This window comes from Suncus etruscus, chromosome 16 (genome assembly GCF_024139225.1).
Source record: "Suncus etruscus isolate mSunEtr1 chromosome 16, mSunEtr1.pri.cur, whole genome shotgun sequence".
NCBI lineage: Eukaryota > Metazoa > Chordata > Mammalia > Eulipotyphla > Soricidae > Suncus > Suncus etruscus.
Window position 1 is genome coordinate 79,138,538 of NC_064863.1, and position 13,722 is coordinate 79,152,259.

General features: G+C 35.5%; 1 protein-coding gene across 1 annotated transcript in view; it reads left to right on the forward strand.

The window, feature by feature from the left end:
* The window catches only part of MMRN1 (multimerin 1), a 44,137-nt gene that overhangs the window by 11,821 nt on the left and 18,594 nt on the right, over nucleotides 1-13,722 (forward strand). Inside the window, exons 4-5 of the mRNA XM_049790091.1 lie at nucleotides 9,637-9,744; nucleotides 10,708-10,881. Coding sequence (XP_049646048.1) covers nucleotides 9,637-9,744; nucleotides 10,708-10,881 — 282 coding nt within the window. The remainder of the gene's footprint in view (nucleotides 1-9,636; nucleotides 9,745-10,707; nucleotides 10,882-13,722) is intronic.

Below are 13,722 nucleotides of genomic sequence, written 5' to 3' on the forward strand. Positions count from 1 at the left end.
TGAAACAAAATATTTATACTAAAAATATTTATAACAAAGAAATTCACATATTTCTAAAAATGTAAGTATGATCTTTTTTCCAAAGCACTTCTGATTTTCATGAGGTACACAGATATAACCAACAGTTTATATATATATATATATATATATATATATATATATATATATATATATATATATATATATATATATATATATATATATTCCTAGTCTTTATAGGATATAGAAGCTCTGATAGTATTTAAAATAATATTTATCTCAAGTGTAAGATTAGTTTTTATATTTTATTTATAATTTACTCATCTTTTTGTATAAAAAGCCTATCTTAGGAAGATTAATTTTATAATTCTTAAAAATATTTAATTACCTACTTTCCATAAATTAAAAATGTTATTAGACTCACAATTCCACAGAAGGGACTTAATGTAGAAGTCTCAGGGGCAAAGTGTATGTCAAAGAACGTTATGAATTCCAGCTGATGATTATGACTGTGGTCTGATATTTTGACCTTTTTACCCACTGATTGATTATTGATCACCGGACTTGACTAGATATATATATAAAAGGTAGAAAAGCAAATTCCATTATTATTATACATATAAGAAACAATGAATAGTTAATGGCCTTGAATATTTACTGTGAAAATTACTTCCTTTTTCTAGTGTATTATATGAAATAAGTGGAGTTCAAATAGTTTGGCTTTTATTCTTTAATGCTCTAATCGTGTTCTATTTGGAAGGAAACTGGATATCTTTGATTTTAGATTTATGAATCAGTATCTTGACCCTTTATTAACAAAACTGATCCTGAATGGTTATTGCTTCTGTCAAAATATTGCAATTAGAACCAGCCATTATTAACTTGTCTTTTGTTAAACTACTGTAAAAATGTCCTTTTTATGACATTGTTGGAAGGAATAATTTTCGGGTGCTCTTTCATCAGTAACACACTCCTTGTACCAGCTGTTATGTGTTCAAATTCAATATAGCTCTAATTAAAAAGAAAAGTATTGTTGTTCCCTATAATGTTCTGACCATCTTACTTATTACTTTTATTATAGTACAACATAAAGCTAATGCATTTTTATTAGTGCAATTGTTACACTGATGGTATCGATAGCCAGTGTGTCCCTTTGTTCCTGATTTATTCTTTATTGTTTGAGCTCTCATATTTTTGGCGTAGGACTGGGGTGGAGCATTTTGCACATTTTTTCTCTTCTACTTCATATCCATACCAACTTTCTTTTCCATCTTTTCTAAATCACACTTTTCACTGTGCACTAGTCTTTTATCTTTTATAAAGAGAAAATTGTCAAGTTTCCTATTAAATCACGTTATACAGTCTCATGTGACAATACCCCCAAATATGGCAGGAATCATCTGTATGTTTGATTAATTCTTTAAACCTTACAAGGTTTAGAATTACCTGATTTTATAGTTGCCAGGATGACAACTTCAATACTACCCTCCACCACATCAGAAGATAATTTTATTCATAGGATATTCAGATAATGTGATACTTGAATACCTCTGCTTTCTACTGGTTTCCTTACAACAGATTTTTATCATAAGAGAAGTATGATAATATAACAATGATTTTATTTAGGGATATTAGGAATAATCTCTTTTAAATATATAAGAAATTAATAGATCTATGCATAGATTATAAAACACACTATAGCCCTTCCTAACAGTATGAAGAGAGAGAATGCAAACAAAAGAGTGATGGGCAGAAACCACCATTTTATTTATTTTTAAAAATTAAATGGCCTTTATTTTAGAGATGTGGTTTACAGAATTATTCATAAATAGTTATTTCTGGCATTCAATAATTTACTACCAATGTAACATTGCCCTCATCCTGGTCATCAGTTTGCTAAAGTCTGGCTCTTGGTCGGTAGGAATAATTTACTTACTATTTTGTCTTTTCCTATAACGATATCAGAATTAAAATCATGAGGGTATCGCAAGGTCATCTAAGAGGCCGAGAAGTTCACAGATTTTAGGATCTGTAGCACAGAGCTAATGAGCTCATATAGAGACAGGATGGAAGCCACCATTTTAAAAGTATAAAGAACCAGAGAGATAGGGCAGCAGATAGGATGCTTGCCTTACAAGTAGCTGACCAGGGTTCAATCCTGGCATCCTTTATGGTCCCCCAAGAACCACCAGGAGGAAACCTGGAACACCCTGAGCCCAGAAACAAAACAAAGTATAAATAGAAGAAATTTGTAAATTAAAATTTACTTCGATAACAAATGGACATTTTTACAGTTGTTAATGCTTTTTGAAGGTCATAGAATTTTATCTTTAAAAGATAACTAATTTATTATATAGAATCCAAGACATTTTTAGAAATATCAATTGCACATATTTCTGAAGTGTTTTATAAAATCTGCAATAATATGCTTTTCCAGTAGATGTCTCTAAACTGTTCTGAAATAGACCAAGGAAATTGTGATTTGCTCTCATAGCATAAGGATTTTTCAAATCAAATTGTATTAATGAAGACTAAAGAAAAACTTCCTTCACAAATCTATTTTCAAAATACTTATTCAATTTAGATTCTACATGTTAAAAAAGGCTATATAATGCGGCCTCAAAATTGAAGGAAAAAAGAGAATTATTGTTAAAAAAGAATAATTATGACAGTTTAATTTTAAGTCAAATTAGAAATTACCTTAAGTCCTTGGAAAGCACCAAACTTTTTTTTTCTATTTTGGTTTTTGGGCCATAGTTGGCAGTGCACAGGGGGTTACTCCCAGATCTGCACTCAAGAATCACTCCTGGTGGTACTTGGATGCTTGGGGTGCCAGAGATCAGGTTGTTGGCAGGCAAGGCGAGTGCCTTAACCACTTGACGATCATATTAGCCCTGTATCAAACTTTTTTTTTGATAGAACTACTAAATATCAATATATTTGTGTTGAGTGTCTGAAATTGCTAATTCCTTTACAATCATAAGATCCTCTGGAAAACCACCTTCTAAAGCTACACAGGAAGAGCTGCTGTTGGTGATTTTACAAACCTTGGGAGTAAAAAACACAAATGGTACCTGTCAATTGAAGTAAGAAAGAAAGAAAGGAGCCCGACTCCTGCTTTTGATAGCCTGAGCTAATCTACTTGCTCTTGCAACTTGATCTACTGATATCAGTTACCAATATTAAGGGAAAAGACTAATTGTAGTAAGAAAATGGGGCGGGGTATGTATGACAGGATACAACATTTAATATATTGCATTTTAAAAGAAAACTAAAGTGCAAATATTTAAAAGCTTTAAACTTAAATGTCTTTTAGTTCTGGCACCCTAGATTTCCAAAAGACCAGGATAAAGGAATAGAAATTTGTACCTTAGGAAATAAAGCAAAGGTATTTGCTAAATTGCAAAGCAAGATTACCTGGAAAACAGAGCATGTGGCAGTCCTGGTGGTAGAGAATACATTTGAGAAGACAGAGAGATTGTTAAATGGTAAAAATAAAAAAAAAACATCGGTCAAAGAGGAAACTTATCACAGGAGAGTAACTGACTCCACTGTCAGAGATGCTCTGGGAATCCTCCACAGATTAAATCCTCTGCAATAAAGTGGAATAAAGTAAAAAGAATTGAATTGCAGTCAGAAATAGAACTAGGCAAAGAGCATAAACTGCTGTATTTGTTAAACGAGTATTTCAAGAATTTTTCTTTCTTTCTTTCTTTCTTTCTTTCTTTCTTTCTTTCTTTCTTTCTTTCTTTCTTTCTTTCTTTCTTTCTTTCTTTCTTTCTTTCTTTCTTTCTTTCTTTCTTTCTTTCTTTCTTTCTTTCTTTCTTTCTTTCTTTCTTTCTTTCTTTCTTTCTTTCTTTCTTTCTTCCTTCTCTCTCTCTCTCTCTCCCTCCCTCCCTCCCTCCCTCCCTCCTTCCCTCCCTCCCTCCCTCCCTTCTTTCTTTCTATCTTTCTTTCTTTCTTTCTTTCTTTCTTTCTTTCTTTCTTTCTTTCTTTCTTTCTTTCTTTCTTTCTTTCTTTCTTTCTTTCTTTCTTTCTTTCTTTCTTTCTTTCTTTCTTTCTTTCTTTCTTTCTTTCTTTCTTTCTTCTTTCTTTTTCTTTTCATATTTTTATTTTTTCCCTTTATTTAAACATCTTGATAACATATATGATTGTGATTAGGTTTAAGTCATGTAAAAAACACCCCCTTCACCAGTGCAACATTCCCACCACCAATGTCCCAAATCTCCCTCCATCCCACCACACCCCCACCTGTACTCCAGATAGGCTTTCCAGTTCCCTCATTCATTCACATGATTGTGGTAGTTCTCTGTGTAGTTATTTCTATACCTGCACTCACTACTCTTTGTGGTGAGCTTCATGAAGTGAGCTGGAAGTTCCAGCCCTCCTCTCATTGTCTCTGAGGATTGTTGCAAAAAATGACATTTATTTTTCTTAAAACCCATAGATGAGTGAGAGTATTCTGTGTCTCTCTCTCCCCCTCTGACTTATTTCACTCAGCACGATAGATTCTATGTACATTCATGTATAGGAAAATTTCATGACTTCATCTCTCCTGACAATTGCGTAATATTCCATTGTGTATATATACCACAGTTTCTTTAGCCATTCATCTGTTGAAGGGCATCTTGGTTGTTTCCAGAGCCTGGCTATTGTGAATAGTGCTGCAATAAATATAGGTGTGAGGAAGGTTTTTTTTTTTTTATTGTATTCTTGTGTTCTTAGGGTATATCCCTAGGAGTGAAATAGCTGGGTCGAATGGGAGCTCAATTTCCAGATTTTGGAGGAATCTCCATATTGCTTTCCATTGAGGTTGGACTAGACGGCATTTCCACCAGCAGTGGATAAGAGTTCCTTTCTCTCCACATCCCTGCCAACACTACTTGTTCTCATTCTCTGTGATGTGTGCCAATCTCTGGAGTGTAAGGTGGTACCTCATCGTTGTTTTGATTTGCCAGCACTGATTGCTCTTATTCTTTGTGATGTGCACCAATCTCTGTGGTGTGAGGTGGTATCTCATTGTTGTTTTGATTTGCATCTCCCTGATGATTAGTGACAAGGAGCATTTTCATGTGCCTTTTGGCCATTTGTATTTCTTTTTTTTTTTTTTTATCAAAGTGTTTGTTCATTTCTTCTCCCCATTTTTTGATGGGATTAGATGATTTTTTTCTTGTAAAGTTCTGTCAGTGCTGTGTATATTTTGGAGATTAGCCCCTTGTCTGATGGGTGTTGGGTGAATAGTTTCTCCCACTCGGTGGATAATTTTTGTATCCTGGGCACTATTTCTTTTGAGGTGCAGAAGCTTCTCAGCTTAATATATTCCCATCTGTTAATCTCTGTTTTCTCTTGTTTGCCTCCCATTTGTGAAGTTTCTGAGCTGTTGTTTATCCATGAAGCTATGTATTCTTCCTTCAAACCTGAATGTGAGCCGGGCTGGGTGCAATATTCTCGGTGAGGCATTCATTTCATTCAGTTTTGTCACAATATCCCACCATTGTCTTCTGGCCTTGAGAGTTTCTTGTGACATGTCTGCTGTAAGTCTTAGGGATCCTCCTTTGAATGTAATTTCCCTTTGTGATCTTGCTTCTTTCAGTATTCTATCTCTATCTATGGGATTTGTCATTGTAATGAGGATGTGTCTTGGGGTGTTTTTCTTTGGGTCTCTTTTAGCTGGTGCTCTTCAGGCATGCAGGATTTGATTGCATGTAGTCTTTAACTCTGGGAGTATCTCTTTGATGATGTCTTTGACAGTTGATTCTTCCTGGAGATCTCCTTCTTGGGCTTCTGGGACTCCAATGATTCTTATATTGTTTCTGTTGAGTTTATCAAAGACATCTATTTTCATCTGTTTGCATTCCTTGAGTACTTTTTCCATTGCCTGTTCATTTCTCTTAAGGTTCTTTTCCAATTCCTTCTGTTGTGTTGAGTTTTTCTGCATCACATCTTCCAGTACTTCAATTGTCTCCTCAGCTGCTGATACCCTATTGGCGAGGCTATCCATTGAGGTTTTCAATTGAGCAACCGTGTTCTTCAGATCTGTTATTTCAGTTTGGAGTTTTCTGATTTCTGTCTTTGTGTTCTGTTCAGATCAATCTATGCTTTTTTTTTGGGGGGGGCACACCCATTTGACGCTCAGAGGTTACTCCTGGCTATGCACTCAGAAATCGCCCCTGGCTTGGGGGGACCATATGTGACGCTGGGGGATCGAACTGCAGTCCGTCCTATGCTAGCGCTTGCAAGGCAGACACCGTACCTCTAGCGCCACCTTCCCGGCCATGATCTATGCTTTTTTTTTTTTTTTTGAGTTCTACGAACATCTTCCATATTTCTATTCTAAACTCCTTGTCTGAGAGGTTAATCAGGTGGTTGGAATTTCTTAGGTCATCTGAGCTTTCATCTTCATTCTCTGTGGATGGTGTTTGCCTGCGAGGTTTCCCCATTGTCACGCTTGTAGTGTGGTTTTTCCTGCGTGTTGTGTTGGGGTTCAATGGTTAGAAAGAGTGCGCGGCTGCGAAGCAAAGCAGCTGTGCTCTTCTGCTGCCTCTAGTTGACAGTCCTCAGAGTGAACAAAGGCACAGCAGGGCGGAGCCTCCACAGGCCAGCGACCTCAGCGACCCCCGCAGCCAGAATGTATTTACTGGGCAGCTTCAAAATGCAGTTTTTTGGGGGGGAGCGCTCCCTAGGCCTCTGAGGAAACCTTCAGGGATACAGAAGCACAGGCAGACAGGCATAGAAGAAATTTCCCTCAAAGTCCTCAGAGTCAATTTTTTAAATTATTGGTGTGTGCTTTCTTTAGATATGAATAATACCAACCTAATAATACCCTATGAGATTGATTTAATTAGGGGATTGCTTCAACCTCTTTTAGTAACTTCTCCATTAGATTTATACATATTTAAGTTTCAAGGTAGGGTAAAATAAACTATTCCAGTGTTTCTAAGTTTACAGTTGCTTCTGATTTTTATCAATGCTTTTATCTTGCCCAAAAGTGATAAACATATGTTTTTCATATATGTTTTAGCATATATGTAAAGCTTATTATAGTAAAGGAAATTTAAATTGCTTTGTGCTACTATCATGCAACTCTATATGTCACAAAGTAATAGTGTGTTTTTACTATACCAACAATCTACTAACGTACAGTGTAACAGTGTTTGTAAATATACCAGCTCTATATGTTTTCCAACTCTTCGAGAAATGGGGAAGATGGTGAAATGGGAGTTGCTCAGAAAGAGTCCATTGGTTCTCTCTTTGTGATGTGAATTGTAATTGAGGATCTTGTAAAAAAAAAAACACACACATAGATTATTGCATCAAGTGTCTTAAATTAGTAACACCATGTGGGCCAGAAGAATGGTACAGAGATTAAGGTGCTGCTTTAACTGTAGCTGACCTGATTCAGTTCTCATCACTGCATATTGTCCCCTGTGTACTTCCAGGTGTAGCTCCCAAAATAAAATTGAGTAGTCAAGGAAAAGCACCACAAATTGTATTTTTTTATAGCTCCCACATTCTGCAGGGACCCTGGTATAAGACCGCTAATTCACTCCAGTTGTTGATTTGGAGATTAATGCTTCAGCTGTCACAAAAAATGTTTTAGTACATTTTAAAGCAAGAAAGTTGATAAAATATGCATTTTTTGAATAGATTTAATTATTTTATTTACTTAAGTTATCAGAACCTTTTACTAGTGCTTATAAAAATGAGCAATTTAACCAGCTTTTCCCCTAAAACCTTCAAATAAAATCAACAGTTACACAGAACCTTCTATGAAGTGGTGAAAGAAATCATCAAAACTAAACTATAAGAAAATCTTCAGCATGTGTAGGAATTTATTCATTTAGCATAAAGCTCTGAAGAAGAGCAAGCAAAATTCTAAGATACAATAGAAATTAAGTCAAATTAATTCCAAATACATTTTCTATGGGTTAGACAAATGTTAGTGTTATCAGAACCACATGTGTCTTTGGGAATATAATCATATGTGTTAGCGCTGCATTTCTTCGGCTTATGGACTGAAACACAGTCAATGACTTAACTCTTGTTTGCTCACATCTGACATGGGGACTTCAATGGATTAATTTATTCACTTGAAATCTTCAAATTATAGATATTGCTATTTAATATGTTTCATACTTTAATAAATGTTCTCTCCAAATTGTTTTCGCCCAATAGCATTTTATTGTCATTTAAAATATCACTTGGTTGATAGAAAATGAGAAGTGAAATTTAACAGACTATATTGATTTTTTTTTTATAATTTTTATTTTGATCATAGTGGTTTACATGATGACAATAATATTTTAGTTAAATATTTACATAACATCAGGGGGGGATTACCATCACCAAATTGTCTTCCCTTCACCTCCGTTTTTGTCCTATCTCCCATATCCACTTCCCTCACCCCCAGGGCTGCTAGAATATGTGGTCCCTTATGTACCTATCCTACCACATAGTAGTCTTGCATCTGATTGGTCTAGGTGTCTCCCTAATTTCCCCCTCTGACTGGGAGGTAGGCCTAGTTAGTTAAGTTTGCGTGGTTTGGTCTGAAGAAGAGAAAAGTAGTAAACTGGGGTAAAAGTCTAATACTCCAAAAGTGGGCAGAGTCCTTCTAGAGGCTCTCATCATCGATTTGGGGGGCGATGGAGAAAAAAGAAAATGAAACATTCCATCAGTACAAAAAAAAAAAGTGTCCATTATCCAGTGAAGACTCCAACAATAATGGTAAGCACCACACATGCACAAAACAAAAACAAAAACAAAAACAAACAAAACAAAACAAAAACAAAAACAAAAACAAAAAAAAGCAAAAACCGCCATGGTCTTGATATAAGAAACATGACTTAGCCCATAAAGAAAGAAAAGAAAAAAGGAGAAAAAATACTAGGAATATCTGGGGACAACAGCTTCAATAACCACACCTACACAGAGAAATCGACCAAAAAATAGTTATGTAAGTAAAAATAATAGTAATAATAATAAATGAAGGTACAAAATAATATATAATAAGTAAACAATGCTTTGTGCTTTTTTTTTCCTCCTGCCCTGGCACAGTAAATGTTGGGGTTATATTGATTTTTTTTATAAGATTTTCCATTTTCCTGAAATTCAAGGCTGTTATGCATTGGTGACTGTCGTATACTCTCATTTTATTCCACTTTGAACCTCTGCATTTCTTTAAAATCTGGGAACTACTCGTTTAAATGATTTTACAACTCAAAAATATGTTATTTCAGGAGGATACTGTAGGTATTTCCCCCTATTCCAATAGACCCCCTAAATTTTGTTTTTAGACAAGCAATTCTTGTGATAATTCAATTGCAAAGCAGAAATTGCTCTTTACACAGCTGATTTTAAGATCTCTCATTCATTCAGGCAATTTAAGTCCCCTAGTTTGTTCAGTCAGTTCCACCAAATTACCATTCATTTTCACTTACTAAAAAGCCCAATAATTTTTTCCAAACAGCATTAGAAGCCAGTCCTTTAAATATCAACGTAGTAGCAGTGTGCCTTGCGGATGTGGCTGGAGCAGCTTACTCTGCCATCATTGCAAAGCATCACGCTTCAGTGCCCAGGGAAATGAATGTCATCACGTGATTACTGAGAACTGAGGGGAGAGCGAGGGTGCTTCACTGCATTTTCTTTTGCTCTGTCTAGCCCAGGAACGCCGTCAGCTGTTACACAGTGCCCAGGCGGAGAGTGACGCAGCCACTGGCCAAGGGACAGCAGAACAGAAGCAGAGGCGGGAAGACTGCGATGAGCCAGGTCACAGATCATAATTACTATCCTCCCTAGCCCAGTGATTGCCAACATTGTTTCTGACAAGAATCCAAACGAGAAGTCTTTGGCTGTCAAATATCTGAGGACACACTCATGTACTTTTCAAACTCTTGGGGCTACATGTTGGGAGAAACCATTTAAATCAAGGCAAGCCAATTAAGAAATGTGATATAAGGGATCTCTTTTACAATGCAGGTGACTGTCTTAGCAACTGTATTCTAACTATTCTAAGGAAGGACTTGAATTCAGTATTGTAAATTTCTCAAAATTCTCAGAATTATGAAGTTGCATATTTTAGGCACAAAAATTATTGTCATGGGAAGTAATTAAAAGTTAAGTGAATCTCTTTATCTCTTATTAAAAGTAAAGGAAAGTGCTTGCCTTATATGACCCTGGACAAAATATGGTTCCTCAGCTCTGCCAGAGGTGATACATTAGCACAAAATCAGAAGGAATGCTAAGCACTTTTGATCACAAGCAAAAAAAAAACAAACAAACAAAAAAAAAAAAGAAAGAAAGAAAAGAAAAAACTCAGGAAGGAATACATTCTCAGAATGTATATAACTGTGGCTATTTATACAATATATGCACTTAACGTGTTTGAGCTAAAGCATCATATTTCAAAGCAAAGTCTTCTTAGCTCTGTGTCTTCAAGTAAATTATCTTGGTTTTATGGCCACTGGTTTTATTTGTTGAGGGTATCTGTAACTATTTGAGATTAAACAACAAAAAGACTAAAGATTCTGGGAGATGTTTCAAAATGAAAAATATTATTTTCTTACTAAAAAATCCATGCATATACACAGAAAAACATATTAAAATTTGTTCTGTATGTAATATGTGCTTTTTCAAATATGAAATGCGACCATGATTTTTTTAAATCTTTGAACCCTTACATGTAGTACTTTCATCATGTATATTTTTTACTATCATATCTTCTATATGCAGCAGTGACCAAAAAAATCACTGACCAGATGAACCAACAAGCAATAAAACTGTCCCTTGTGCAGAAGAAGATTGACAATATTTCCTTGGCAGTGAATGATGTAAAGAAAGCACACTCCTCCCTAGAAGAAAAAATCAATGAAGATTATGGAAAGGAGTTCCAATATTTTTTAAAAGGTAATGGTAAAACAAATTATTTGTTCTGTTGAGACACAAGACACAGGAGTTACTCATCTTTTCAAGCATTATTCTGAGTATTCCTATAATGAGAATGCTATAGTCCTGTGCCAGGAAACTTCAGGGGTAGGGTCTCCATGTATTTAGACCATAATTTGTCTTTCCATGTCCCTTATGTTTTGGTGGGCCTATGCAAACAAATGCCACTTTAATACCGTTTTTTACTATGTTCCCTTGACTCCAATCCTTAAGAAAAACAACCCACTAAAACTTTTTTTTTTTTTTTGGTTTTTTGGGCCACACCCGGCATTGCTCAGGGGTTACTCCTGGCTGTCTGCTCAGAAATAGCTCCTGGCAGGCACGGGGGACCATATGGGACACCGGGATTCGAACCAACCACCTTTGGTCCTGGATCGGCTGCTTACAAGGCAAACGCCACTGTGCTATCTCTCCGGGCCCAAAACTTTTGAGGTTAACTTAAACTCTCCGGGCCCAAAACTTTTGAGGTTAACTTAAACTAGTAAGCATGTGCATGGAACTAGAGAAATGTACTTTGCCCTCAATGTTCAAGGAGTTACATAAGTCTAATGTCGTTAGATTATATTGTGTGCTGCTAAGAAATAGTATGTACTACAACTGGGGATTTGAGGGACAAAGTACATGGGTTCAGTTTTGTTTTCCTTAATGTTCTTTGGCTGAAAGTTCAAGGCTGGGATATCATCGATGGGACTACCGAGAATTCTGTTTATGGGTGATTGGGCTTCCACTGTAACTTTACCCTGTCCTCTTTCTTTGCATCTTTGTTGTCATAATTAAAATAAAAAAATGTGTACACATATGAACAAAAAAAGAAAGTCCAAACCTATAAGAGTAAGTATTTTACTGCCTGTCATGTTGCATAGGAATTGTGCTTCCCTTCGTCCTGAAAAGATTCACCACAGTGTTTTTTTCAGCAAAGAAGGTACCAAACCAGACCAGATTTTCTGAGAAATTAATGAGCATGTTACTGTCAGTCCCAGTGAATGGAGAAGGTGACAAGTCTCTTAAAGAATTTAGCAAAAGCACAGAACTAGCGATGCCACATGGTCTTCAATAATGACGAATTGTTTCTTGTAACTTTTACGTGTTCTACCAAAATCTCAAGACAATAAAGTAATCTCTAACTATAAAAAGACCAGAGATTAGTAATTACATCTCAGATTCTATTTTCTACCAATTTTTCCTGAAAATTAGTTGCAACGTGCTTGCTTTTCCTTGAGACTTCATCAACAGAGACTCTCCATGCAAAATAAAAAGAGAACAGACAAGCTACTGAGGCTCTGATGTCACCAATTCAACACAACCATATCAGACAGCGTGTTTAATTGTGCCAGGCAAACATTAACCAAAGACAAACTTTCACATTAAACCAAGTGTTGTTATTCAAAAAAAATTGCTATTAGGACCAGAGAGATAATCCTGGGAAGAGGGTGATTGCATGCGTTGCATGCTACCAACCCAAGTTTGATCCACAGCATTCCTATGATCTCCCAACCTCCACCAGGAGTGATTCCAGAGCACAGATCTAGAAGGAAGACCTGAACACCATCAGGTGTGACCCAAAAAGTATTATTCATTGATATAAAATTTTCAGAACTTGAAAAAAAAAGAAGGCTATTTTATTTATAGAATATTTGTAGAATATTTTTTGACATTTCGTTTGGTTTATTGACCTTGTGTACATAGGTACACATAAGTCTAACATATTTCCATGTAGTTAAAGTGAACTATGCTTAATTTTGCTTGCCTTATGGTTTTGCATAGGTCAGGATGTGGTTTTGGAGCACTGTATGCATGAAACTTTAACATAAATAGTAATGTAATTGCTGGTGCCTCTAAAAATTAGAATAAAAAATAATGGTGAAGTAAGTGGATGATTATTAAGGCAGGTATATGCATGGATGTCTTAATTAAATTCAAGATATTATTGAGGATAAATCTAGGAATCATTATTCCAGAAATTAGCTTTTGGAGTATAGTCTATAAAATATACCCTGAAAATCTCGGGTTAAAAATAACTTATTTATACATGTCAATCAACTTTGCTTGAATTTTGACCAAACTGTCTTAGCAGATGTTTCTGTTTGGTTTTTTTTTTTTTTTAAACAATAATTGAAGTAAAGTTGGACCAGAACTATAATACACAGATTGTTGGGTGCCTGCCTTGTATGTGACTGATCAGGGTTCAAGCCCTAGACTTCTGGGGTCCTCCAAAAGTGTCTCTGGGCACATAGCCAATAGTAAGCCCTGAGTTCAGTGGTGTGAGCCACAAATCAAAATAAATATAAATAAGTAAATAAACAGCCTGTTATAAAACATATCTGATAAGTTTGCAAATTCCATAACATTCTATAACATTTTAATGTTATTTTATTATTGCTAGCAAAAATAAAATAGCCTTAGTATTGAATAGCACCTTATACTTATCCAAGTTATATGAGATATTCTTTTTCAGAAAAGAAACCCCACTTTCTAAATTTCATTTTGTATGTAACATAAAGAGTGGACTTATGACAACCATAATGATAGTATAGGGGTTAAGGTTAAGGATGCCTTGAATTCATTCATCTTGGTTTAATCTTGGTACATGGTTCTCCACAAACACCACCCCTAGCACATCCAGGTGCTTATCACCCCTATAATACCCCTTCCAACCATTCCATTAAATCTGTACAATGTTTTGGGGACTATTGCCATTTTAATGAGATGGATCCTCTTCATCCATGAACAGGGTATATGTCTCCATTTTTTGTTTGTTTGTTTTTGCGTCACACCCGGCAATGCTCAGGGGTTATTCCTGGC